At 50.8% G+C, this 25,893-nt stretch overlaps 1 protein-coding gene across 1 annotated transcript; it reads right to left on the minus strand.

Annotated features, from left to right (window-relative positions):
* Window positions 1-362: 362 nt before the first annotated feature.
* On the minus strand, window positions 363-25,805 carry igf2r (insulin-like growth factor 2 receptor). Its single transcript, XM_076013032.1, is given in 51 exon segments — window positions 363-1,774; window positions 2,077-2,352; window positions 2,791-2,860; window positions 2,937-3,080; window positions 3,175-3,361; window positions 3,942-4,126; window positions 4,254-4,400; window positions 4,920-5,037; window positions 5,137-5,273; window positions 5,655-5,889; window positions 6,302-6,440; window positions 6,442-6,648; window positions 6,747-6,905; window positions 7,093-7,242; window positions 7,327-7,460; window positions 7,561-7,642; window positions 7,996-8,101; window positions 8,268-8,427; window positions 9,038-9,169; window positions 9,259-9,385; window positions 9,600-9,796; window positions 9,891-10,024; window positions 10,239-10,342; window positions 10,665-10,795; window positions 10,948-11,157; window positions 11,252-11,339; window positions 11,503-11,681; window positions 12,189-12,335; window positions 12,437-12,613; window positions 12,691-12,853; window positions 12,940-13,041; window positions 13,127-13,222; window positions 13,314-13,490; window positions 13,623-13,776; window positions 13,874-13,989; window positions 14,122-14,290; window positions 14,385-14,553; window positions 14,829-14,966; window positions 15,053-15,205; window positions 15,359-15,502; window positions 15,612-15,776; window positions 15,969-16,072; window positions 16,222-16,411; window positions 16,940-17,099; window positions 17,335-17,440; window positions 17,659-17,770; window positions 18,191-18,323; window positions 18,819-18,917; window positions 20,487-20,605; window positions 24,095-24,234; window positions 25,669-25,805. Coding segments are annotated over 51 exon segments (7,473 nt in total). The 3' UTR covers window positions 363-1,609.
* Between the last annotated feature and the right edge of the window lie 88 nt (window positions 25,806-25,893).

Genomic DNA, 25,893 nt, shown 5'->3' on the forward strand with positions numbered 1-25,893 from the left:
ACTTTGTTCACACAAACTAGATTCATTTCTTTGACTTCTGATCAGCTGTCAAACAACAAAACAGCAGAAATATAAATCCAGGTGGCACCAGACGGACTAAATACTGTGGAGGGTTTTCTCCATTTAAATCTGCCCATAAATTAACACTGCGGGAAACCTTTTTCGTGCAGAATCATCACAAACGTCACCGTCGCTCACTCTTTCTGACTGAATCCGTTTCCGCTTCTCTCTGTCGTGACACAAGTATTCAGCGCAGAAGAAAAAAAAAAAAAAAAAAAAGTGGCTGATTTTTGGATTATTATTTTTTTTTTTTTAAATCATCACAATGTCAGTTTGAGCAGAAACTCACAAATAAAAGGCTGTAAAAGCAAAATTAATCTTTTAATTGCAAGCGGAAAAGATTCAATTCCCAACTTCCATTTGTGCTGCAGAAATATGGCTTTTTTTTCACAAGAGAGATTTGACACATCCATCTGTTTTACCACCAAACATCCATTCACACCATCAGGCTCCTCTACAGAGTCGTACTAGCGATCGACTCAGACGACCCATTTAAATAATCATAAAAAAAAACGAAAAGAAAAGCGAGCGACTCGTCGCCTGTGAGGACAACAGACAGACAGACAGACAGACAGACAGAAACAAAGAAAACGTCCATAGTATAGAACATAATCTCCTATGTACAAACGTCTCAGATCAAAACAAGACAATAGTCAATCTGTCGCCGGACACGATTGGTTGATGAGTCCGATTCATCAGCAGGAAGGCATCGCGCTCTCTTCTCTTCTCCTCTCCAGGGGAAAGAAAGAGATCGAGTTCTGTAAACCACCAGACACAACAGAAAAAAACAAACAAACAAAAAAAAACACGGTGGCGTCTACATTCCCTTTAGAACCAACGTCCTCGCAGAAAAGAACCGGCCCTGCTCCCCTGCCCCCCACACCTCCGGCTTCATTCTTAAATTCTTCTATTTTTCTTCACAAACTTGCTTCCTCTCACCGCAGTCAACCAAAAACAAAAAAACAAAACGTTGTTAAAAACCAAACAGGACAGAAAGGCGGCGGCCCCGGTTCTCCTGGACTTTGCGTCAGTGTGATCAATGCTACAGTAAAGTGCGAAAGCAATGGCACTGCATCGTTTCCCCAAGAGGGGGAGGGGGTAAAAAAAATCCACACAAAAAAAACGAGAGGAAACGATGTTTGAGGGCTGAAAGAGTTCCAGATCCTGCGGCTTCTCTGAGCTCGACTTGTCAGGTCTGAATTTGGCCAATGTGAAAATTGTAATTGTTTTGTCGTTTTCAGAATTATGACAATAATGCGAAACAGTCCCGGATTTTTAAATAATCAGCAATCAATAAATTAGATATGTGCTTAACATTGAGTCTGAGCAAAAGGTGCAGTTCAAAAACCAAAAAACAAACAAACCAAAAATAATCCCAGAATCTTGGAAAAAAAGGGACCCGGGGTTCTGATCCGGGGGGCTGTTGGCGTCGGTTCTGTCGTCGGAGTTCTTCTTTTTTCGGACACATTCACTGAGAGCAGAGTTCGGGGCGGGGCGGGAGGGGGGGGGGAGTGGCGGGGTGTGAGGAGGGAGGCGTCGGGGGGCGGGGTCACACTCTGAGCAGGTCTTCATCACTGTCGTCCTCGTCCCGTCTCCTGACGCCGTCTCCACCGGCGGTCAGGCCGGAAGAGGAAGAGGAGGGGCGGTACTTCCCGCTCTTCCTCTTCCGGTCCGACTCGTCCAGGAGGCCCACCAGGTCCTCGTCGCTCTCCTCCTGGGGGGTGGGGGGAGGGGGGGGAGACAAACGACAACAACTCAAACTATTTTTCTAACTTGAAGATGTTTCAACTCTCATCCAGATAGAGGAGCTTTTTTGGCTCCTTTACTTTGAAAAAAAAAAAAAAAAAAAGAGGCAAAAATCTGGGCACATCTATTTCCTAGGAAGGGTAACAATCAAGTCAGACAAAAAAAGCCAGCGATTCCCTGCAGGATTCAGCTTCAAAGTGCTTTGAGACGCCTTCTGTTGTGGCTGACACCTCAAACAAGAGTGATTCCCGGGCGGCGAGGGGGGCTGACCTGCAGGAGGGCGCTCCGCTGCGCCCTCGAGTGGGCGCTGGAGGACTTGAGCACCCGCACGCCGGGGACGCTGAGCACCTCGTCCTCGCTGTCCTCGTCCAGCGAGAAGGAGCGCAGGCCGTCCGTGTTCACCGGCTTGGTGGTGATGTGGCCGTTGCTCTGCTGGCTGCGGCCGCGCTTGGCGCCGGCCGAGGAGCCGGCCGAGGTGGGCGGGGCCTCCAGCTCCTCCATCAGCCACTCCATCTCCTCCTCGCCGCCCTCCTCGTCCATGTTGACCTGCGGAGGGACGATCAAAAGGTGTCAGTCTGGGTTTTCTTTCAGTCGCTCAGGAGAAGTCGAGATCAAGCTCTGGATTTCCATAGTTAACTGCGATTAATCGCCCGCCGTGTTTAAAATTCTGCTGTTGTTTTTCAATCAGAACCGCTCCGCGACCCACCGCTTGAGGAACACAGATCTCGACTCAGGTGCATTTTGTTGAATGGAGTTGAAACGATTAAAACGAAACATGAATCCAGAACATAAACTCGGAAGGAGGGTCCAGTGTGAATATAACCACAAAGAAGCGCAAGGAGGAAGTAAAACTGGATTTCTCTCCTTGGGCTCAATCGAGCATCTTCGCGCCATCTGACCCAGCACCAACGGTCAAAGTTAAAAACGTGCTCTTCCAGCAGCGTACACAGCCACTATGAGGTGGCACCACCGTGATAGAATTACCTTGGAGTATTTATAAGAAACCTGGTTTCCTCTCCGGCAGCAGGCGGCCACCTTCTGGACCACCAGCTCCCTGTGAGCAGAAGGCAGGTGTGAACACAGAAGAACGGGCCGGGAGACCGTCGGCCGGTGGTCGGCCAGAACCTCACCTCCTCTCCCTCTTGCGGAGCAGCAGCCCCAGCAGGCAGACGCCGCTTCCCACCAGCAGGACCACCACCATCAGCCCCAGCGTGTAGCTCCGCCTGGAGAGGCTGCCGGCGCCGTCGTCAGCGTACGAGTTGGTGTCCATGGCTCTGCAGGAAAAACAAAAAAAACGAAAATTGGACCTTCTCCTGGTGTAATCTGTGACGGGTTAAGGTGATTAGCCAATCAGGCGACGGCCCTTACGTCAGGTTGCACACGGTGCTGGTCTGCCACACAAACAGGTACTGGCAGCCGTCCGTCTCCAGCACGAACTCGGGGAGGCCCACGCCGGCCTGCGGGCTGCAGTGGAACATGATGGTGGACGAGACCATCTTGCTCTTCTCGCGGCCGCACGTCGAGTCCGACGGCACCATCACGTCCAGGTTTCCCCCTGCAGGACAAAGCGGGTCACGACACAGCTTGTGAGAATGTTTAAATCTTCACCCTCGGGCCAAAGTCACTTTTTTTTTTTTTTAAAGAAAAACAGAAAAGACCGAGTCAAATATGGAGCGTATGATGAATGTGGGCGTGGCCACCAACACAAGAGAGCTGACTTGGACCCAGAAAATTGGGTTTTCCAAGATTCAAGAACTTTATAGCCTGTGAAAAATATAGTTCTTGAATGAAAAAAAAAAAAAGTCAGCGTGAAAAAGACAAAATTTTGTGAATAAAGTGGAAATTTTGCGATTAATGATATGGATGGTGGATTAACCCACAGTGAAAAGTAAATTGTCGAAAACAAGTTTATCCTTAAAGGTCACCCATGGCACGAAATTTCATCTTTTTTACATCAACTTTATTCTCGAACTTCGACTTTAATCTCAAAATTTCAACTTTATTCTCCAATTGGAAACTTTGAAAAAAAAAAATCCATCTTTTTCTAAATCTATCATTTTTTTCTCTTCTTCTCTTCTCAGCTGCTGCTGAAATCTAATCCCTGACTTTGTGCGAGGAGACAGACGCTCGATCACCTTTCATGTAATACTTGGCGTTGCTGGAGGAGCCGATCCTGCGTTTGTAGTCCTGGTTGAGTTTGACCTGGCAGATGTTGGCGCCCATGCAGGTGGCCAGCGAGTGGTTGGTGATGCCCGACAGCTGGATGTGGTAGATGTAGCGGTCGCCGTTGGGACGGATGTCTCCCGAGGCCTGGTGGAGCCTGAGCGAGGAGAGCGATGGAGGAAGTGGATCAAACTACGACAGGAGGGGGCGGGAAGGGGATGGGAGGGGGCGGGGCGGGGCGGGGACGTTTTGTGGTATTTTTGTGATGCGCCGGCAGCTCTCACCGGAAGTAGATGTCTCCCAGGTAGAGGTTGACGCCCGTCTCAGGGACCCGGATGGTCCCGTTGGACATCACCACCTCGTGCTCCTTCACCGCGCACGCCAGCCGCGTCTCCCATCGGATCACAAATATGCACGACTGCGTGTCCACACTTCTCGTGAAAGACGTGGGGAGAAAGAAAAAAAAAAAAAAAACAACATATAAAGAGAGTCGACGAACCGTTTCGGCTGAGATTTCAGCAGCGGAGCAAAAGCAAAGCTGCTAGAAAAAAAGGAAAAATAATGCGTTGCAAATTGTACAAAGTTGTATATTACTTACACGGACGACGTATGTGGACACACTATGAACTGAATGTCTTTTCTTTCATTCTCATGACTATTGACATTGCAGTTTCTCTGTCTAACAAGTGCTCGGTGTCGGTGAGTACTGAGATGCAAGGACTCGTACTCATAAAGTGCGATCAGTGCATCCCTAATGGACATGAATGCAATCACGCTTCATGACTGTGAATAACATCAGAGCCGCTGTGAGATGAGAAGTGACGCCAGTCGCCCCCCCGAGTGACGCAGAAGCCGGACAAACTTTAACTCCGATGGACAAACTGTGATGGTGCATTAACAGGCGGTCGGCGATCATTACTCATTGTCCACAGCAGCCGTGCGGTGTTTACCTGGAGAGCGTGGGGTGTCCCACCGTGGAGCCGCAGCTCAGCTCGATCGTGGTGGTGGCCTTCATGTTGCTCCCGCAGACGGCGTCTCCGGCCGAGTAGCTGACCAACACCTTGTTGTCTGGGGGGGGGGGGGGGTTGAAGAGCGGCGGTCAGAGTCGGCCGTCGCAGTGAAAAGCGTTTTTGTTTATTAGTCGCGCTGCCGAGCGACGGGACCCACCGATGTGGTTCATCTCCTGGGTGTAGACTCGGCCCAGGACCTCCGTCTTCCCTGAGGCCAGGGTCCGACACACGGTGGCGCCGCTGGGACAGCCTGCAGGCCCGCTGTGTATCTCCTGGCACAGGTTGATGAAGTACCTGAGGGAGCATTGAACAGGGAGAGGCGCACTAAGTGGTCTCGTTCAGCATATATATTGAAAGAGGAAGTGCTGGACAATCACATGAGGATCGCGACTGGATGAAGGCATCCTGGACTGTTGCACTATTTTTCTAAATGTGGGTCCCAACTTCATGTGGGCTGAGACTCCACCAGTTGCTGGACGCACAATCATTTCAGCAAAAACAATGCACAAATATTATCAACATTTCAAATCTACTGAGAGGTGGGAGGCTATTTTAGTTTTTCCTTCTCCATCACTTGCCAACCTTGAAACTATAATTCCAGACTGTATCCGATCATTACTGGCAGTGGCAGCTATAGAAAGATCTAACCTGCGTGTGCGGGGCGCGTCCACTTACTTGTCGCCGTGGTGCTGGAACTTCCAGGGGTCGGTGAGAGACGACAGGGTGCGCAGGTCGAAGGTCTGGTGGTGGCTCACCAGCTTGCACTCCATCTTCCTGGGCAGGCAGACGGCGCTGGTCTTCCACAGGAAGGTGGTCGAGCAGCCGGCCGTCTCGGCCAGCAGCTCCGGGCTGCCGTGGCCGGCGGCCTGGTCGCACGAGAAGAGGATGGACGACTGGCGCTTGGCGCTGGCTGGGAGAGGACGAGCAAAGAGGGGCAGGATTCTTATATTGGTAAAAGCTTGAGAATCTCCCCATAAATGCATCAATGGAAGTGTACAATCCCAGTACAAAAAAAAGCAGCAAGTAAGTTACTAATATGGCTGTCCTACACTTAGAGTAGTTCAAATATATGTGAGATTACACAGTGAGCAATAAGAATCATAAGCTGCCATGTTTTCCAAGGACGCCCCTCTGACAGCGATCCGATACCAAACTCGCCCTCGAGAAGTTTCCGGAGAAAAATTCACAGACTGGACCTTTCAAAATAAACTTCCATCACTGCTCCAGTTATGAAGGGAATACAAACTGTGTTTGGGGAATTATGTCCTACGACACCGAAACTCCTCACCTTCCCTGCAAGGACCCAAAAAAACCCCACTCACTCCGGTTGCAAAATCCCCACTTCCCATCTGTGTTGTAGTCCGCCGTGATGGGGCACCACTTCCTGTCCCCGATCCAGCCCTCCGTGGTGCAGTCACTTAACGACTTGTTCATTACCTCCTCCTCCTCCATTCCTCCACCCACCTGGCAGGCAGGGGTCTCCTCCGCCGTACTGCATCAGCACCGCCTGCTCCTCGTGCTTGTAGTCCATTATCATGGCCTTGTTGTTCCCGAACGACAACGCCGACTCCGGCGAACCCGACATCCGGCAGACGGCGCTCTGCTTGCAGGCCGGCTCGGCCACCGACTGGCACACATTGATGTGGTAGGTGCCGGAGCTGACCGGCACCTGGAACACACACACACACACACACACACATAAATAAATAATAAAATAATGATAATATATAAACAAAACTAGCGGAGCGCCGCGTCTGTGCAGCCGACCTGCACTTCTCCGGAGAGGGTGGACAGGTCAAAGGTGAACTGCAGCTGGGTGTCGGTGAGGCGGCAGCCGATGGTCTGTGTGGCGTCTGAGCACACGATGGGCGTGGTCCACTGGAAGATGTACACGCAGCCGTGGCGCCGCAGCATCTGTGGGGAACCCTGGACAGAGACGAGACGACGAGGAAATGAAATCCTTTGCAACACACACACACACACACACACACACACACACACACACACACACACACAAACACACAAACACACACACACACACACACACACACACACACACACACACACACACACACACACACACACACACACACACACACACACACACACACACCAGCTCGAGGCCTCGCTGGCAGGTGAAGATGATGGTGGAACTGTAGTAGACTGTGGGGTCGGATGTACACTTGGTGGAGCTCAGGTAGGTGATGGAGGCTTCTCCCGTGAACGCATTGATGATGGGCCCGCTGGTGGTCCGACCAATGTCCTGACATTGAAAGCAAACCGTAAGACGCACTGTTCTTTGTTGTTTCTTTCACCCGGGAGTGGCAACACCGAGAGCAACACCTACCACAGGAGGACCGTCGTCGGGGTCCAAACAGACGGCAACCCCCGAGGGACACTTGACCCCCGGGATGGGGTTGAGAGGCTGGCAAATGTTGATGTAGAAGTCTGGAGATCCGTCTTCCTGGTCCACGTCGTCGTCTGGTGAGAAGAACAGAGCAACGTTGACCGAGCAGCTGGTGTGTGTGTGTGTGTGTGTGTGTGTGTGTGTGTGTGTGTGTGTGTGTGCGCGCGCGTGTACCTGTGGCTGTGTAGTAGCCACTGACGTGGACAAGGGGGGTCAGGTCGATGAGCGAGGAGCCATTCTGGACCGAACACTTGACCTGAACGTGGGGATGACAGTGAAGGAGGGAAAAACCTGAGGCACTGTAGCTTGGTGGCACTTGAACTGGGCCTTAAACTGGTGCTGTAGTCAAGACGGCACCAACTGAGACCAAGACACTGTCAAGACTAGAGAGTATCGACATGGGAGACCAGACCAAGACTGTAGATATCAAAAAAAACTAACAAAACAGAAAACAACTGCCTCAAACTGATGGCTGGAACTCCACTGTGGAGGTTCTTGTCAAACGTGGGTCTTCAAAATCCCTTTCAGTGGGTTTCAGGATTTTAAGCTCGACGCTTGTTCGTGCGCAAGTCAATATATAGACACAGTAAAAAGCATAAAGACAATTACCGGCTGTTCGCAGACGAGCGGCGTGTGGAAGGAGAAGAAGTGCGTGCAGGTCTCACGGCTGGAGTCGATGAGCACCGGCTCGGGAGGAGACGAGCTGGTGGCGGGTCTGTGGGGGGCGGGGGGGAGAGAGAGAGAGAGAGAGAGAGAGAGAGAGAGAGAGAGAGAGAGAGAGAGAGAGAGAGAGAGAGAGAGAGGAGGCAAACGCTGAGAGACGACGCCAACCGAACGGATGCAGCATTTAGGAAGAGCAGCTGCGCGACGTCTCCTGGTACCTGCAGACGAAGTGGACGATGGTTTTGTGCTTGAGGCTGGGGTTGGCAGCGCAGGGGCTGCCCTCCTCGTAGCTCAGCTCCAGGATGTTGTCCTTGTACGACAGCTTCCTGCTCACCTGACCGCCGCTGATGGCAGTGCTGTTGTCCCTAATGCACATGGCTGAGACAACGCGGGCGTCATTAGTGGAACTGACGTTGGAAAAAAAAAAAAAAAAGAAGAAGAAACGCGTCGCAAAAATAAAAGTGATATTTCTAAAGTACAATCGCGACTTGCAGGTGTTTCCATTGACTGGTGAGAAGCGCATAAGGCGTCATTCTGCTCAAATCTCAGATTTTACCAGAAGTATGTTGGCTTTTGCTTTTTACATGCGTTTCCTGTCCAGGAAGGTCGTTCTATTTTTCTCTTTGATGAGGAAGAACACAAAGCGAACGCTGTTCTGAAAGGGTGACAGATTAACATGTCTGAGCAGAGCGGGGAAAACATCCATGTGACTGGTGTTCACTCTGGAAACGAGTTGAACTGCAGGGAGGAGCTTCCCTGTTAACAATATTTAGCTGCGACTGGTTAAACACTGACCCCGACGCTTGTCAAAAGGACTTTTTTTTTTTTTTTTTGAAGGGGCTCATTATAACAACCAACGACCTTTGACCTGTAAATCCTCGCCAGCACCCCTGTGGATAGACATTTCGTTTTGAATGGAAGTGAATATTTTCATCTTAGCAGTCCGACTGTATGGCGACGGAACACTGACAACCGACTCCTGACGTACCCGAGTCAGCGCCGCAGACGGAGTCGGTCAGCTGACCGCAGATGTTCAAGCGGAACATCTTCTGCTTCTCCTGCGCGCTGTACACCGTGTACCCTCCCTGCTTGCTCAGGGAGTTGAGATCAAACAAATACCCTGCGGGAACAGACAGGAGAGGTCGTTAAAGAGGAGAACCTAGCGCCGGCGCCGCCGCCTCACTCTGGAACGTGTCTCGAATGCCGGACCTGTGGTGGGGTTGTTGACCATGCAGTTGTCGTGCTGGGTGACGTTAAGAGGGCAGGCGGCAGCCGTTAACCAGAGGAAAGTGTAGACGCAGTTCTCGATGGCGGTGATGAGCGTGGGCCTGGAGTCCTGGGAGCAGAAGGAGGGGGAAACACTTGTTCATAAGACCTAAAAATATGTTTGCTTGTTGACAAAGGGGCAAAAAAAATACAGCAGAGAAAAATCTACGCTCAAGGGTTCAAGAAAGCTTAAGGCTGTTTTTTTAGGATAATCAAGAATATTTCAGACTTGAAAATCTCGAGATCCAGCCGTCTCGCAACGTTTGCCAACATTTTGTTCTCACCACTTTGTCTTTGTCACACTTGAAGCGAATGATGCTGGTCCTGTTGCGTCTCCCGTCCGGGCAGGCCTGGCCGCTGCTGTACTGCAGCCTCAGGACGCTTCTGTCCCACGTGGGCGCCGACTCCACCTGTCCCAGGCTGACATACTCGTCTCCGACCTTCAGGCAGGACGCCGCATTCGAGGGACACTTCCAAGAACCTGTGGAAGCAGTTGGATCGTCGGCCGTGTGAGTCTGAGGAAACGGGAGCCGCTGTAGCAAGAGGACTGGACACTGAGACACTGGGACACTGACCTCCCATCTGCACCAGCGACCTGCACACGTTGATGTAAAATCTCTTGCCAATGGCCGCTGCTGAGGGCTCCACCTCCCAGTTCCTGGAGTCCAAGGCCAGCGGGGAGAGGTCGTACGAGTGGCCCTGACCATCACTGACAAAACCAGCAGAAGCTCACATTCATGTGTGTGAAAAGGTGCAGCAACACAACGTCTGTGATCACAGACGCTGTTATGGTGCGTTGAACTATTTCTGAATTATTACAATCACGGCAAACGCTAATGTTCTCATATTTTACCACGCCACCAATGTTAAAGGTCACAAACAGTAAAAGCAGCAGGAAGAAGAGGATTCACTGTTTCTCATACTTGTAGGAGCAGCCGCTGGTTTTGATTGGAATGCACGCCAGAGCGGTGGGCCAGCTGAACATGTAGGTGCACTCCTCCGTCTCCTTGATGAACTCCGGGACCCCCTTAACAAGCAAATTAACACAAGATGACAGTCAGACAGCGCCGCTGCAGACAGAGGTCAGTTTCTCCCTGCTCCAATTAACCTTTGCTGTCGCTGTCGCAGCTACTCGTGCAGAAGAAAAAGGAAAATATGCAGAAAATGTGGCTCGCAGAAACGTTAAGAAATACAGTCGGCAAAGACACCCAAGCCTTTCTGCTTACGAGCTCCGTTCCGTCAAGTAAATTACACAACTAATGGTTATCAAACACGGCAGAGCGCTTGGCTAGGAGGCAAAGCCCTCTCCACCTCGGTCCTACTGCTGCAGGTCTGCGGGTGAAACTCACAGGTCTCCTGTCGGGGTGGCAGGTGAAGTAGATCTCCGTGGATCTGGTGTAAACGTCGTGGCAGGTCTCTCCGCCCGTGTAGTTCAGGACCAGCTGGTTCCCCAAGTAGCTGAGCCGCTGGTTGGCCAATCCTGCACCGAGGCGAGGAGGTGAAAACACACACCGATGGGCAATGGACGGAGGAAGTGTTTGATGCATGCAGAAAGTAAAGCTTCCGCATTATTACTGATAACACTACTACTAATAGTAACTGATTAAATAAATGATTGTTGTTATTGTTTACCTCCAATCTTCATTTTGCTTCCGTCCACCTGGCAGGAGGAGGCGTTGCCACTGGCGGCGTCGCCGTGGGTGCAGATGTTCCTCGCGAGCCCCCCGCAGACAGACAGGTGGTAGATGTACTTGTCGTTGCGGACCGGGTAGTCTCGACCCTGCAGGGAGCTCAGGTCGAACTCGTAGCCGCTCCTGGGGTCGCGAACCCTGCAGTGGTCGCCTGCGGCAACACGGTCACACAGGTGGGTCATGGAAGAGACTGAATTATGTGGCGGCGGCTAAAGACGCGGTGGCCATGGGTGACGGCAGCGCACCTGTGTTCTTCTGGATGGGGCAGGCCTCAGACGTCCTCCAGATGAAGATGTACTCGCAGCCGTCTTGACGGTCAAACATGGGGGAACCCTGCAAAACATGAAGAGAAACATTAAGATTTTTCAATTTCTCACAGAAAATATAGCTTTAATCTTCGAGACTCTTGATCTTTATTCTAACAGTGAGAAATGTGTTCCGCTTTAATTCCACAGCTCTGTCTGGACGCTGCACGGGCGGAGGCAGCGGCACTCACTGGGTAGTGGTCACACTGGAGGATGATGCGGGTGGAGTAGCGGCCCGTGTCGCCGCAGAGGTCTCCGTTCTGGTAGACGATGCTGATGGAGCCGTCCTCCGCCGCCTGCGGGCTGGACTGGACGTAGCCCAGGTTGAAGCCCTTCCCGTCGATGACGCTGCAGGCGCCCAGAGGACCCACTGTGCAGAACAGAACCAGGTTCAACTCCACGAGCCCCAACAGGAAGTGCCATACTTGAGATATCAGTGATTTTAAAGGTCCAGTGTGTAAACGTTGGCTTGAATTTTATACTGGTAAAAGCTTAATATACAGCACATAAATACATTAATAAAAGTGTTTACTCTCAGTACAATCAAAGTAATTTGGTTTTCCTGCCCTCAGAATGGTTCTGATTTATGTATATAAATAATAAACCAATGAAGAAGAAGGTGGGAGGGGTATCAAGGTATGTGTGCACAGGCCACCGTAGTTCACTGGCAAGCTCAGGGGGGACGGGGGGGGGGGGAGTGACAGAGTGCTGCAATCTAAAATGTGACCACTTGATGTCACTGTTTCTTCTTCAGAATCTCCAAATATTCCACACTGAACCTTTCAGTCGGTGACCTAGCATCGCACATCGCAAGACTGGGTGAAAGACAGACTTTGGTTTGGGATTTCAACCTAGGTAGGTTAAGAACCACACCAACCTGGACACCCACTCACGGGCGGGAGGGGCTTGCAGACGTTGATGTAGAAGCTGGGTGGCTTGGCTGCAGAAGAGTCCATGGCGATCCAGGGGCTGTCGTCCCTGTTGCGGGTCAGGTGGGTCAGGTCGTACTCGTTGCCGTGAGAATCTGAGAGACGCGAGACAAGACGGAGTTTCGACCAGACACTCGAGACACAAAGTCAAAGTCCTTCTCATCGAGAGAGTGCGTGTGAATGAATCTGGTGGTACCGATGATGTGGCAGTCCACCGGGGCCGGCATGCAGGCGAGAGCAGTGGAGAACTCGAAGATGGCGTCGTGCACCACGTGCTGCGCCAACGTGCTCATGTCCTCTCGCACGAGCTTCAGCGAGCCGGACTGGGAGTTTTTATCGCACACGAAATTAATGGTGAAGGTGTCGCGGGTTCCTGCGGAGGAAAAGAAGAAGGTTGAGGTCGCGGAGTTGACTTGAATCACGACTGAGGCTGCTGGGCCTCTACGGCACCTGTGGGACTGTCCAGCGGCCCCCTGTAGGTCAGCTTCATCAGGCCGTCGGTGGAGTACTCCAGCGTCTTCTCCACGCCCACCGGGCTCACCGCACGCCCGTTTTCAAGCTCGCAGCCGGCGTTGCCAGCCCCACACTGTGGTGCGTCTGAGCAGATGTTAACCTGGTAAGCAAAAAAAGAAGGGAGAAATACGTTCATTTATGACGCAACAGCGCTGCAACACCAGCCAGCAACAGGTTCAGTCTTACCAGAAAGTCTTTGCCATTTGCGCTGGTCCTGTACCCGCTCTTGGATTTCAGAAGCTGCAGGTTGAACTCGAAGCCTGTGTTGCGGTCCACCACCGAGCAGTCCTGCAGAAGACCAGGAGAAAAGTGGTCAGGGTGGATCCTTTGACGCCGTCACGTGCCGAGACTTGTCGACTTGAGCGGAACTCACAGTGTTCTTGGTGGTGGTGATGGCGCACGCCGCCCTGGTTTCCCACCTGAAGGTGGCGGTGCAGTTCTTGAACATCAGGAACTGGGGGTGCAGCGACTGCGGAGAAGAAGGGCGACGTAAAAAACAAAACAAAAAAATAAAGAGCGCGAGACTGGCAAGCAGCCTGCAGGAAGCCGAGGTCACTCACCCCGGAGCCTCGGGAGCAAACCAGGTGGATGCGGGTGGTGTAGGTGAGGTGCAGGCCGTCCGACAGGCAGGCCGAGCCGTCGGTGAACTCCAGCAGCAGGTGGTCGCGGCTCTCGATGACCGGACCTCTCTTGGACTCACCCATGTTGCTGACAGACACCACCTCCTTCGGGGTGCCCTGAGGACACAACGCAGACAATACATCGCATCATATCATATCATCATATCATACAACAGCAACAGCATTGGCTCATATCTAAATTGTTCAATGTCTCCTCTGCGCTCCACCCAGCGAGCCTGCGGCCGTTACCTCCTCCACAATGTACTGGGTCTGGCAGACAGACGCGTGGCGGTCACAGCCGACGACGGGGTTGAGCGGCCGACAGATGTTGATGTGATACTTCTTCAGACTGGCGGTGTCGGACAGGTCCATCACCATCCAGTTGATGCCGGTGCGAGACAAACTGGTGGGGAAGAGGAGCACCAAAACAGCCAGTGAGACGCCGGCACTTGATGTCGTTAGGATGAAATAAAAGGCTTCTTCTTCGACCGGCCTGCTACCTGGACAGGTCGTACTGGTCCAGGGTGCTGGGGTCCGTCACCATGCAGGCGTGAGGCCTCTCGGGACACGCGTAGGATGTGTACCAGTGGAAGTTGTAGGTGTACTTGTCCTCAACCTGTGAGAGTTGCAAACGTTTGTCAACGAAAAAATATTTTAAAAAAAACAAAAAAAAAAAAGGTTTGGTTCAGTTTGCATGAGGAGTTTGATGAGTTGCACGACGTTGCGTGCACAAGATGAAGCAGGTCACCTGGAACTCAGGCTGCCCGATCCCAGCCTCGGGGTTACACAGGAAGGAGATGAGCGTGGAGCGCAAGGTGTGCTGCTCATTGTTGTACTGGGAGCCGTTGCTGTACGTCAGCTGGATCAGGCCGTTGTAATAGGACAGGTGGGCGTCGGCCTGGCCGAGACTCCAAGACCTCCAGGAAAGGTAAAGGGACTCATTTAGTTCAACTAAACACTTCTCAAACGTGCATAAAAGTGAGCTAAAAGGCCTCCAGTGTTTCCTCTTACTGTGCTGCTGTTCCAGCAGCCCTCTCCAGCTGACACACTCCGGCCTTGTCGGGGCAGCTGGAGGTCTTGACGGGGCCGCAGACGTTGATGAGGTAGTCGTAGCCGCCCTTGGTCAGGTTGTAGAAATCGCCGTCGGCTTTGGTGAGCGGCGACAGGTCGAAGGAGAGTTCTGCAGGCAAGACGGCAGAGTGGCGGATAAAGTACACCATGTTTGTCACTAGATGGCAGTATACAGTAATGGAATTTTTTTTTAAAAACCTTTACTCTTTTGTGAAGCAAGTGTGAACCCTTTGTTTGCAATTTATTAATTGACATTAATCAGATGCAAGTACGCAAAATAAACACAGGAACAGGAAGTCCAGTTTTTTTGTTATGTTTTTAAACCAGTGCATGTTTACAAATGAATCCCAGCGAGGCCACACTGGCCAAGCCTCCGAGTCTCACCGGCCTGACTGTCCTCCACCTTGCACTCGTCCCCCTGCATCTTGGACAGGACGCAGGCGGCGGCCGTGTGCCACTCCAGCTCGTACAGGCAGCCGTCGGGCGAGATGCTGCGGAGGATTGGAGCGCTCTGCAGGTCTCCTGCGAGAGGGCGGCGGAGCAGACAAGTGAGACGGGAGCCACGACAGACAGAGCAGGAAGGGACACTCGTTCCTCACGCGGCCCACCTGGTTTGCACTTGAGGGTCAGGATGGTTTGGATCTTGGTCTTTTTCCCGACGCAGGAACTGCCCTCGGTGTACACCAGCCGGATGTCGTTTCCTGGCAGGGTCTGAGGAGACGTGAGGAAGCTGCCCAGACTGATGGCATTGTTGCTTTTATCTGAAGCGAGACACAACCGGCAGAAATTCCGTGAGGCGCTCGACACAACATAATCGTGAAGATGTCACTGGATGAGCTCTAAACTGCCGGCAACCCTGAATGGTAAAGAATAACACAAGGGGGAAAACGTGCAGGCGTTACTTGGACTCTTACCAACAGCGCAGATGGAGGCGTTGACGGGGCAGCCGGCAGCGCCCCCTGTGTGCAGCACTTTGTGGCAGACGTTCAGGTAGAACCGAGACTCGGACTTTTGGGACTGAGCGTCCACGGCCTCCCAGTTCTCCGTCACATCCGTCCCTGGAGAGAGGGAAAGGTAAAAATGAATACAGACATCGGATCATCAGTGTCGTCCAGTTGACTGCAGAGTGTCTGAGGAAACTCGGAGTCTGACAGCCGGTAACCTCACCGGGAAATCGAGTGAGACGTGAAAGGTCGTAGTGTTTGTTTTTGTCTCTGACTCGACAAAGCAGATCCTCCTTCTCCTTTTCGCAGGCGAACGCCGTGTCCCAGTTAAAGTAGTAGGTGCAGTCCGTCTCTCCAGCAAAGACCGGGGAACCCCGCCCACCGTTGGCTGCGGGGAAGGCGAGGACTCAGTTAGGGGTGTGGCTTCGCACGACAAAGCTCGCAAAAGAGCTTCACGAGCAAACAAAAATCAACCGGAGGCGCCGCAAGTCGCCTTCCGTCACAGTGCTGTTCTCTATCCCGCCACTAGATGGCGGCAACGACGGAGAAACGTAGGGAAAAAAAAACCTGTCTGTCTTACATGCTGTCTTGTTGCAATCAAAGTTGATGATGGTCATTCTCTGGAAGCCGCTGGAACATTTATCGCCGTCTCGGTATATCAGAGTCAGATCCCCATCTGAGTAACTGCAGATAAACCACCACAAAAAAAAGGTCACACGGGGTCAGGAGGTGAGAAAGTCTGCAGGATTGATTCTTTTTTCCACCTTTCAATCAAAGCAATTTTAAAACGCTGGACTGAAGCTGATGTTGCCACACAGCGCCTGTTTTCTCACCGTAGAGTTTGGTTTTGGAATTTGCCGGCCACCTTCTTCACGGTTCCAGAGTTCTTCACCTGGCACGATGAGATGAACTCCTCCTCGCCACATTCTTTGGTGTTGACGCTGCCGCAGACGTTCAGGTAGTAATTGTAGCTGTCGTCGGTCCCCTCGGTGCCGGAGTGTGCGTAGTACGGCACGTCCGTGGCTGCAAAAATCCAACAAGCAACAACTGAATGAGTCACTAAAAGAGGGAATTGTGGCATTTACAACTCCAACCAAGAACTGCTGCACTTGTACAATGTAAAAATAGCAGAGGAGATATTGTTATCACTCATGAGTCGGCAAGAAGCAGGAAGTTCAAGTCTGCTTCCTCTCAGGGGACTGAGACACGAAAAACCTACTGGGCTCAATGAGCTCTTCAAGAAAAAGACGTTAAAACGATCCAATCCTGAAAAATCAAGTCATCAAAACAAACAAACACATTTCAGCTACATTTTCTAGCCTGTCCTCTAATTGAGGAGACAGACATCATCATGATGGCTTCAACGTGCACATGACATCATCCACGCAATGTGGCACCATGTGGCCTATTTCTGCACAATGAGGAAGTGGAAATGGGTCAGCGGTTTTTACACTGGGGGCAGAAAAAGACAAGGAAGTCTTGGAGAAGTTGAGGAGTAGCCTCGCCTGACCTGGAGGAAGAGGAGGAGGAGGAGGAGGAGTGTGTACTTACAGCCCAGGGTGAGGGGCGTCAGGTCGATGGAGAGGTCGTGCTGCTCGCTGGTCAGCTTGCAGCTGTGACTCTCCAGGTAGTCCCGGTGGCAGGCGTACTCCGTCACCCAGTCCACCTCGTAGCGGCAGTTGGAGCTGGCCGTCATCCTCAGAGTGCTGCCCTGTGACACAGAGACACCGTGAAGAGGCAGTGACCTGGCACCGTACAGGAGGAGGAGGACGAGGAAGAGGAGGATGAGGATGAGGATGAGGAGGAAGATGAAGAGGAAGAGGAAGAGGAGGAGGAGGAAGAAGAGGAGGAGGACGAGGAGGATGAGGAAGAGGAAGAGGAGGAGGAGGAGGAGGAAGAGGAGGAGGAGGGATCGAATGCAGGGATTTAGGCTGCGGGTCACCTACAGTGTTTCTGCTGGACGGGCAGATGATGGTGATGGTGACGGCAGGATCGTGTCCTTGGCAGAGTTCTGGTGCGGGACTGCCGCTCAAAGTGTACTGCAACCTCAACCTGGAGGGAAGAAGAGTTGATTATATTTTTAGAGCTCGTGATATGTTTTTTTGATTTGTTCTGTAGTCACGTGGCCATCGTGGATGTAAACCAATCAATCAAAAAAAAAATAAAAATATTCTAAATCAGTAAATGACAAAAAACGTATATATTCAGGCTGGCATTTCATTCATGGCCACTGACTGGACTGCTGCAGTGGTGGTTGTGGTGGTTGGTACCTGTCGCTGGACAGCAGCTCCAGCGGGCTGATGGGGGAGCCCATGTTGACGGAGCCCTGGCTGGTCACCAGACAGGCAGCAGAGCCAGCAGGGCAGTTTTTGTCTGGCATGTCTGAAAGACGATGAGGAAAAAGAAACATGACAGAGTTCACAGGAGGAAAAAAAACTCAACTCTGGCGTCTGTGGGATTTTCTTTTTCGCTCCAGGGCAGCAGGAGGAGGCTGGTGCCAGTACCTGACCATCCTTTACCCTTCATAACTCTTCCTCGCTGTGTGAGATAATATTCTGGAGTTTCTGGACTCAATGGCAAATATTGCAATACTGCACTAATGCTTTATAAAACCTTGCTTATCCACAATCGACTGCCTTTTGCACATCTTGCTCTCGTTTGTTTGATCAATTTAGATTCACTTTGACTCTTTCTTATTGATTTTAGTGCTGCAACAGCAGAGTTTCCCAATATGGGATCAATAAAGTACATCTACCCATCTATCTGTCTGTCCATGAACGTGCTCATAAGGAAGACACTCACTGAGGTTTCTGCAGATGTTGATGTAGAAGTCGATGGTGTCATCGCCGTCGTCCACCAGGTAGCCGTCGCTCACTTTGATCAGCGGGTTGAGGTCGTGCTTCTTGCCGTCCGAATCGAACACGAAGCAGGGAACCTGGACACAGACGGACACATGGACAGACGGAGGAGGCAGGTTACAGGCAGTCAGTGAGTAATGACTCTGCAAGGATGGACATGAGCTAGAAACTCAATACTCAGATACACATATGCATCGGTTGTGTTTGCATAAACACATTATTCAAAACTATTTTCCAGAGGTAAAAAGGAGTTGATTTCCTATATTGATGGATTTTACTGGCACTGACGTATCAGCCCTGCAGGTAAAAAGCCATTTCAAACAATGCTAATATTTTTTATCCCCTCTGTGGTTCTTCATGAGGCTCACTAGCAGCTCCACTAGCAGCTCCACTAGCAGCTCCACTAGCAGCCCTACTAGCAGCTCCACTAGCAGCTCCACTAGCAGCTCCACTAGCAGCTCCACTAGCAGCCCTGCTAGCAGCCCTGCTAGCAGCTCTGCTAACAGCTCCACTGTGACGTCTCTGACACCCATCAACCGCTCCTCCCTTCTCCTTCCACACCCGCCACCTACCTCTTTCTGCGGCGTGAACTTGTTGTTCTTGCAGGCGCTGTAGGTCCTCCACTCAAAGTAATGCACGCACTGGGACGAGGCCACAAACTCCGGGGTTCCCTGCAGTCGAGCGGTGAAATGAGTCATTGGAATTAAAACAGAGCAGCTGAGAGTAAAACGACCGGAGAGGAAAAAGGAAGAACGGCGGTCATGATTCAGTGTTTCTCTGATGTAGGCACATCGCATGTGTGTGTTCACATAGGAAACTTTTAAAAGGACACTTCAGTCATTGAGTGTCTGTTATTTTGCTGAGTGTGCAGCCTGCAGACACTTGAGCTTCTCTCAGGGACTCCTGAGACCTCCTGCACCTGCTCAACTATTTCTTTTATTTTCTGTTTTGTGTTGTGTGACTAACGGTCGTCGCTCAACCAGACAGTCTATCAACACCACAGCAGAGGGACACAAGCGCAGTACCGACGCCCACCGAGATCTTCCCCGCAATGACGCAGGAAGTGAGTCTATAAAACCCACCGACCGCCGAGCCCCCCAGCCCTCCCATCTGAAACTGCAGCGGCTCGCGATATTGACAGGTGACTGTCACGCGCCCACTTCGTCTGCGCACTCAGAATCACTTCCTGTAATTTAGCCGACCGCTGCTTCTGCAGAACCGCGGTGCGATTCATCTCACAAGAGCAGACGTTTCAGTTTCGAGGACGACTTTGAATGAAATGCGCCTACAAGACAACACAAAGCAGCTGCGGCTACGTTGAGACTCTGATCAATGTGGATGTAAATAACTTGATTATATCTACTATTACATCTTTATTTTACATCCAGAACATAACTGTGGAGCAGCTCCACACACTTAATTCCACGTACTTAGCCCTCTGTTTACAACCTTCTGGAAAAACCCTAGAGTTTTTATCTTCCCGCGTCAACTGTCACCTCGTTAGACCATCCACAAGTGTGGAGGCGGGGCTAACAGCTGCCTGGGGGTGTGGTCAATGAATGAGGTCCAGGCCCCCAGAGTTTCATTTCAATGTCGCCCAGGGCACACACTGAAAAACTTCTGACTTCCGCATTCATGGGCTTACATAGAGCATGCACAGTAGCGTCACTTCCCATCATGCCTCTCTAACTCACATGATCTATTAGGTCAATCAGAACCATTCTGGAGCAGGCCACTGACACAGACACGTCAGGACGCAGCCAATCAGGACGAGCTGAGACACAGCAGCGACGTCCCGCTGGGAATAAACCCTTCCTGCTGATTTTCTGGACTTTAGCATTTTTTAAAATGACTAAAAGACCATCAAGTGAAGAATCTACAACAGAAAGATTTGCTATGAATCGCGTTTCAGGTCACAGTCGTCTGGTCAGCCGTTTTAAAGGCCTGTATTTTTGTATCGAGGTCTATGAGAAAAATGCTTTTTGGGCCTTTGGGATTTTTGGCTGCAGTACCTCGAGTGGCCACTGGGAAAGATCGGCCCACCGTCCAGTTGTTATAATAGATGCATGGCGGTGAGGTACCAACGTTAAGCGACCAGGGGGCGACAGGCTAACACTGCCTCCTGTAACTCAAGGCCTCCACAAACCTTGAGAGCGACATTCAACACAGCAGCGAGTCTCTGTTGCATCACCCTGTGCAAGGACAATACAGGCTCTTCTATTTCGACTCTATTCTCTCACCATGGTCTGGCCACACTGGAAGCTGATGCTGGTTTGCATTTTGTTGCTGCTTCCGGGACAGGTCTGCGTGCTGTTGTAATCCAGCACGCGGTCGGAGAGCCTCTGCTGGGACAGCTCACCTGCAGACACGGTCAAAGACAGACAGACAGACAGACAGACAGTTAGCATGTTAGCCCAGGCAGCCCCTTCACTCTGTACCACCAGGACAGATTGGAGATTTTCAACACTTGCTTGCAGTAAAGCACATTCATTCTCCAACTGTGTGTGAACCTGCAGAACCCTGAGTTTCTTTTTTTTCCTGTTCAGAACACCAAGCAAAGGCTCCAGTTCACATCTTTAGTTAGAAGAACCTCATGTTCTGGATGTGAAGATCAGTCCAGCGCTGTCTGATTCTGTTTCCTTCCGTCTCCTCTGCTCACAGGGGCTTTAAACAAACAACGTTCTCATGCGTCAGTATTCACTGACACAACCAGGTGTTTGCTCTGTGCCTTTATCGCAGGACCGGGAGCCCAAAATAACGCGCAGGCTAGCATAGACTCCTTTAAACGGAGGCGCTAACAGAGGGGCCACATTTGTGTCGTTTAACAAAGGTGTTGTTTCAAAATATTTTATGCACCTTTTTAATGTTTGTGCCGCCTGGCCGGCAAGTTAAACGCCGACACCCTGAAACCTCTGGGTTTCTGTGGCCAACAGGCATGAGAAAGCCTGCCAGGGACGGGGCTACAGTAGCAAACAGTCTCGGCTGAGTGATGTCTTGAACCCCGAGCGCTCCGCTGACCTCCTGCTCCGTCAACATCGGACTAACTAACCTCTGGAACACAAACACACACCCAGCCCTCGGGGGCCTCATCTGTCGCCTGGTCGCAAGGCAGACAGGCAGCAGTGGGAAAACAGCAACGTGTGACACTTTTAATTGCGGCGTTAAATCCTGGTGCAACGGCAAAAGGTCCTTCAGCAGCGACGGGCAAAACCTGATTCACGTCCTCGTCAGGTTAAAAAAAGAAAAAAAAAAACAAACATGAAGCCTGGACAAAGTTCTTTCTGTTTTGGCCGACTTGCACTTTAATGAATCTAATGTAGTTCCCCTGACAGATTCATCAATACCTTATTGTCATGTTTACACCGTGTGCAATTATGCACTGGGGCGGACTGATGGCACCGCCTTCCCCTTTCCTCTGGTTATGAAAGTTATAAAAAACAAAGTGCAAATTCGGAGGAATAAAACCCGTCCTAACTCCTATGACCCACTAACCCTGAACAACATGCATCAGCAATGACCTGAATGATCCAGGTGTGTTTATTATCGCCCCATATCGATAGACTGCGGAGCCGCGGAGAGCATTTACAGCTCTTATCTGCCGTGTATCGGGCGGCGGGCGGCGGGCGGCACCGAGGGAGCAGATTGTGCGGCGGCGCAGTTCGAGCTGACGTAACTCAGGAGAGTCTGCGTGTGGAAAAAAGGTGCGGATGACTTTTGTTATTTTGATGAGATGCCTCAGAAAGAGAAAAAAAACACTTTTGGCTGAGCACGTTCAACACCTGATCGCATCAATCTGACGCAATCAAGCGTTTGTAATTAATTTAAAAAAAAATAAACAGAAAAGAGATTCTGTCGATTTTCTCCAGGATAGATATTTGAATGTGGGTTCATTATTTCAGCTGCTGGGTCGTAAGCAGTGGTCAAGCAGCCTTTGTGGTGCTGAGTGGTCCTCTGTCAGGTTAGCGAGCTGATTGAATTAGCCGCCGTTTGACTGATAAAATCACGTAAAGGGGGCGGGGGGAAATTAAACTTTTCTCCTGCACGACTGTATGCACGATTCACTGCTCAGGCACCACAGGCACGTCGACTGTGATTGATGAGATTCAATTCAAGAACAAAAAGACAAAGTAAAAATAAAATAATCAGATCAGGATAAGAGTGAGGCTGCGGTCCGATGCTCGCAGGAGCCGTCGCTACTTCTGCTTTTCAGGTTGATTGATTTAGAGGGAAACAGCAGAGACGCAAAGACTGTGAGGAGGGGGGGGGGAGGAGGCGGAAGAAGGGGACGAGAGAGGAGCAGAGCGTGAGATTCGCTTCTATTTTATGGCTGGTGATGTGATCCCGGGTCATGTGATTAGTCAGCCGCTCTGGCCCTTCCCTGTTTACCATCTCTCTCTCTCTCTCTCCCTCTCTACTTCTCTCTCGCTCTACTTCTGTTCTTTTACTTTCCTAAGTTAAGTTGATCCTGCAGCAGAGGTGAAAGAGCTCAGAGGACTGGAGGTGAATCAGACGCAGCAAAGTGCGACGCCTGGGAGAGACCCTGCAGAAGGCCAGGGGAGGACGGTCGAGGGATTATTCCCTACACACAATGTTCATCCAGCCAACGCCGAAGCAGAGAAGCAGACATTCACCAGGCAGCTTCTGTAAACATTCAGTGTTTGCCAAATCTGAAAGGTCAAAGGTTGGACCGGAGTTGCAGAAAAAGAAGAAGAAGAAGAAGAAGAAGAAGAAGGCAAAACATCGCTGGAAATAAATAAATGAGGAAGGAAGTAGACATGAGAGTGCGAGCAGCCAGTAGAAAAACATCAGGGTCAACTAAACATCATACTGGAAATGAATCAGGACCTGCGAGGCAGAAATCAGGACCTCAACAAACAAACAAACAAACAAACACACACACAACAGAAACAACAGGTACAACAGAAAGTCTCACGTAAACTGAGGCACGAAAAACATGCAAAACATAAAAAAAGAGAACAAGGACGTTCAAGCGGCTGCAACACTGCTGTGCAACTTGTACGCTTTTAGCACCACACACAAAAGACACAATAAAGTGTGTTATCAGGACAATAAAGTGCTTGGTCCCGCCCTCGTGTCACACGTACTGACCACAACAGCCACAACGCAACACAACAGACGGTGAGGGGGGGCCGCGACACAGCCGCTGCCGTCACAGCTGTAATCTACACGCAACACAACACATCACAATACAAGATAACACAACACAACACAACCTCTGCGATGCGGTCTGTGTGTGTCCTGCCGTCGCACTAGCAGAGCCGTGAAATGTCCGGCAACGTGTTTGTCATGAGACACGGGGGTGGGGGGGGTGGGGGGGGGACGGGACGGACGAGGCATCAGGAAGCTCCAAAAACCCAGAATTCCTGTCTGAACAGGCCCAAAAAGCAGCCGACCAACAATCTGATAGCAAACAGTGCCGACATTAGTGAAGGAAGTGGTTCAACAGTTACACTATGGTTACCTCACGCTGACCCTGAAGCAATAATGAGTCAAAAAGAAACACCAATTTCCTTTAACGCCACAAGTTTGCCACCTGGGATCAGTTATCAGTTTTCCAGAGAGCAGAGCAGAAAACACAGAACATTCTAATATCCCAGATTCCCTGATTTCATTTCTTCGGCCGCAACGACCGGCAGATTATCTGCAGAGATGACGACCGCCTTCCCCTTTTGGCAGAGCCCGACCCAGTTGGACTGACTGACTGACTGACAGGATAATGTTTTCTCATCCTATTATCCTTCATTATCTGCCAAACAAGACGGGCCGTGACGCCGCCACGGACCGAGGCCTGGATCGGAGGTCTGGCGTGCGAGCGGACGGTACTGACCCACTGAGTACTGCGTGGTGGTGGCGAGGTCCAGGGCACACACAGCGGTGCCGGCGCCGCAACTGGTCAGCGGCGACGACTCGCACAGCTTCAGCGTGTACCTCACGTTGTTGTCTTTGTCAATGGCCTCCCATGAGTACCTGCGACACAGGACAGTAAAGGTCATCATGAGGAACAGCGGGGGGGGGAATGAGAAGCGGTTTCGATGTCCTGCATGAATTGCTACAGCAACATTTGACAAACAATAAACAGAATACAGAGAATGTATCATTTGTCTCTTTTCCAACCTTGGAAATATTTGCAACTGTTAAAATTTGATGTAACATTTGATGAGACTTCTGGTAAATGTTCAAATATTAAGAGCACAAGTGACTTCATGCATTGCATTTTGTAATATACTGTATGGCATTATTACATTAGCTAATCAAACGTTACTCAGTTTATCATTTATTAATAATGCGCTCACAATGTGATACAACTTTAGCTATGGATTTGTAATACATGGGTCCTACATGGTCCACAGCTGCAACTGGGGGAGAGGGAGAGGGGGGCCTGATGACACATATGTCAGATTATCTGATGTCATATGTTGATTAACAGCAACCAACATTTAGCAAGTTTTCTAAGGAGCAACAACAGTTTAGGTGCAGCACGAAGGAGTGAAAGAAACAAGTCTGGCAAGACCTTGCAGTTCAGGTTGGTCTAATACAATTTAAACCTGAGTTCCGTGTCAATATTTGCAAAGCAGCAGCAACAGCAGCAGTTTGGGTGACACAGTTTTAAAGGAAAGCTGCAGTCAGACCACAACAGGTCGCTCGGCGTGCTTCTGTGCGCTACACAAACGCAGATAAAGAAAATAGTGTTCGCCCTCTCTTAAAGGCGTCACGGACGGTGGTTGTCAGTTGTGTGTCAGTCACCGTTTAGCCATGCTAACCGCTAGCCGTTGCGCTGCGAATTAGCTTGTTAGCGAGCTAGTTAGCCGCCTAGCTCGCTAGCAGAGCTCTTTACTTTCACTTATCCGGAACCGGAACCGACCGTTTGGCCCCCGCGTGGACTCAAGTACGATACGCACGAAAGCACCGAACCCGAATGTGCTTTAGCAAAGCAGATTGGGGAAAACCAAATGAGCAAATCGTCACTTTTATTGAAGGACCCAGTTGCTGTTCCTGCAAGATTGTATCATTTTTTTAATTTATTTTTTTAACAGGCAATTCTGACGCTGTAAAAAAAAACAAACAAATGTAACAACGAGTCAACAACTATTTCTGTTGGGTTTGTTTGTTTTCTGGCAGTGAGCTAAATTTGACAGGCGACCGCTGTAACGGCAAGAGTCGCGTGAGAACAGTGAATCTGCGAAACGCGGACACGGAACTATGAAACGAAAAATAAAAACAAGAAACGTCATGCTAATGTATATTTAAAAAAGGGGGGTGGGGGTTCTTATTAAACTAAACTGCCACCGGTCTTTAAAAAAAAAATCTAATAAAATAAATATGTGAACAGGGAAGCAACAGCAGGTTCGGCAGGTCCGACTGAGGTGTGTTTGTGAGCTGCTGGAGGTGTGTGTTTGTTACCCGCAGAGGTCCTGGTACCACGGGCTGCTGCCGTCCTCCGCCGCCCCGGACCGGACCAACACGCATCCCAGGCACGCCAAAACCCCGAGCAGCAGCTTCAGAGGCCGGCGGCGATCCGATGTCTGTCGCAGTAGCATGTTTCACCGTGAGAGGGACTTGCTCGTCTTGCTCGGGGAGGTGAACTCAACACGACATGATACAGCAGAGAGTGTCCGCACCGAGCCG

This window comes from Nelusetta ayraudi, unplaced genomic scaffold (assembly GCF_046127955.1).
Source record: "Nelusetta ayraudi isolate G7.1 ecotype Tasmania unplaced genomic scaffold, CSIRO-AGI_Nayr_v1 ptg000140l, whole genome shotgun sequence".
NCBI lineage: Eukaryota > Metazoa > Chordata > Actinopteri > Tetraodontiformes > Monacanthidae > Nelusetta > Nelusetta ayraudi.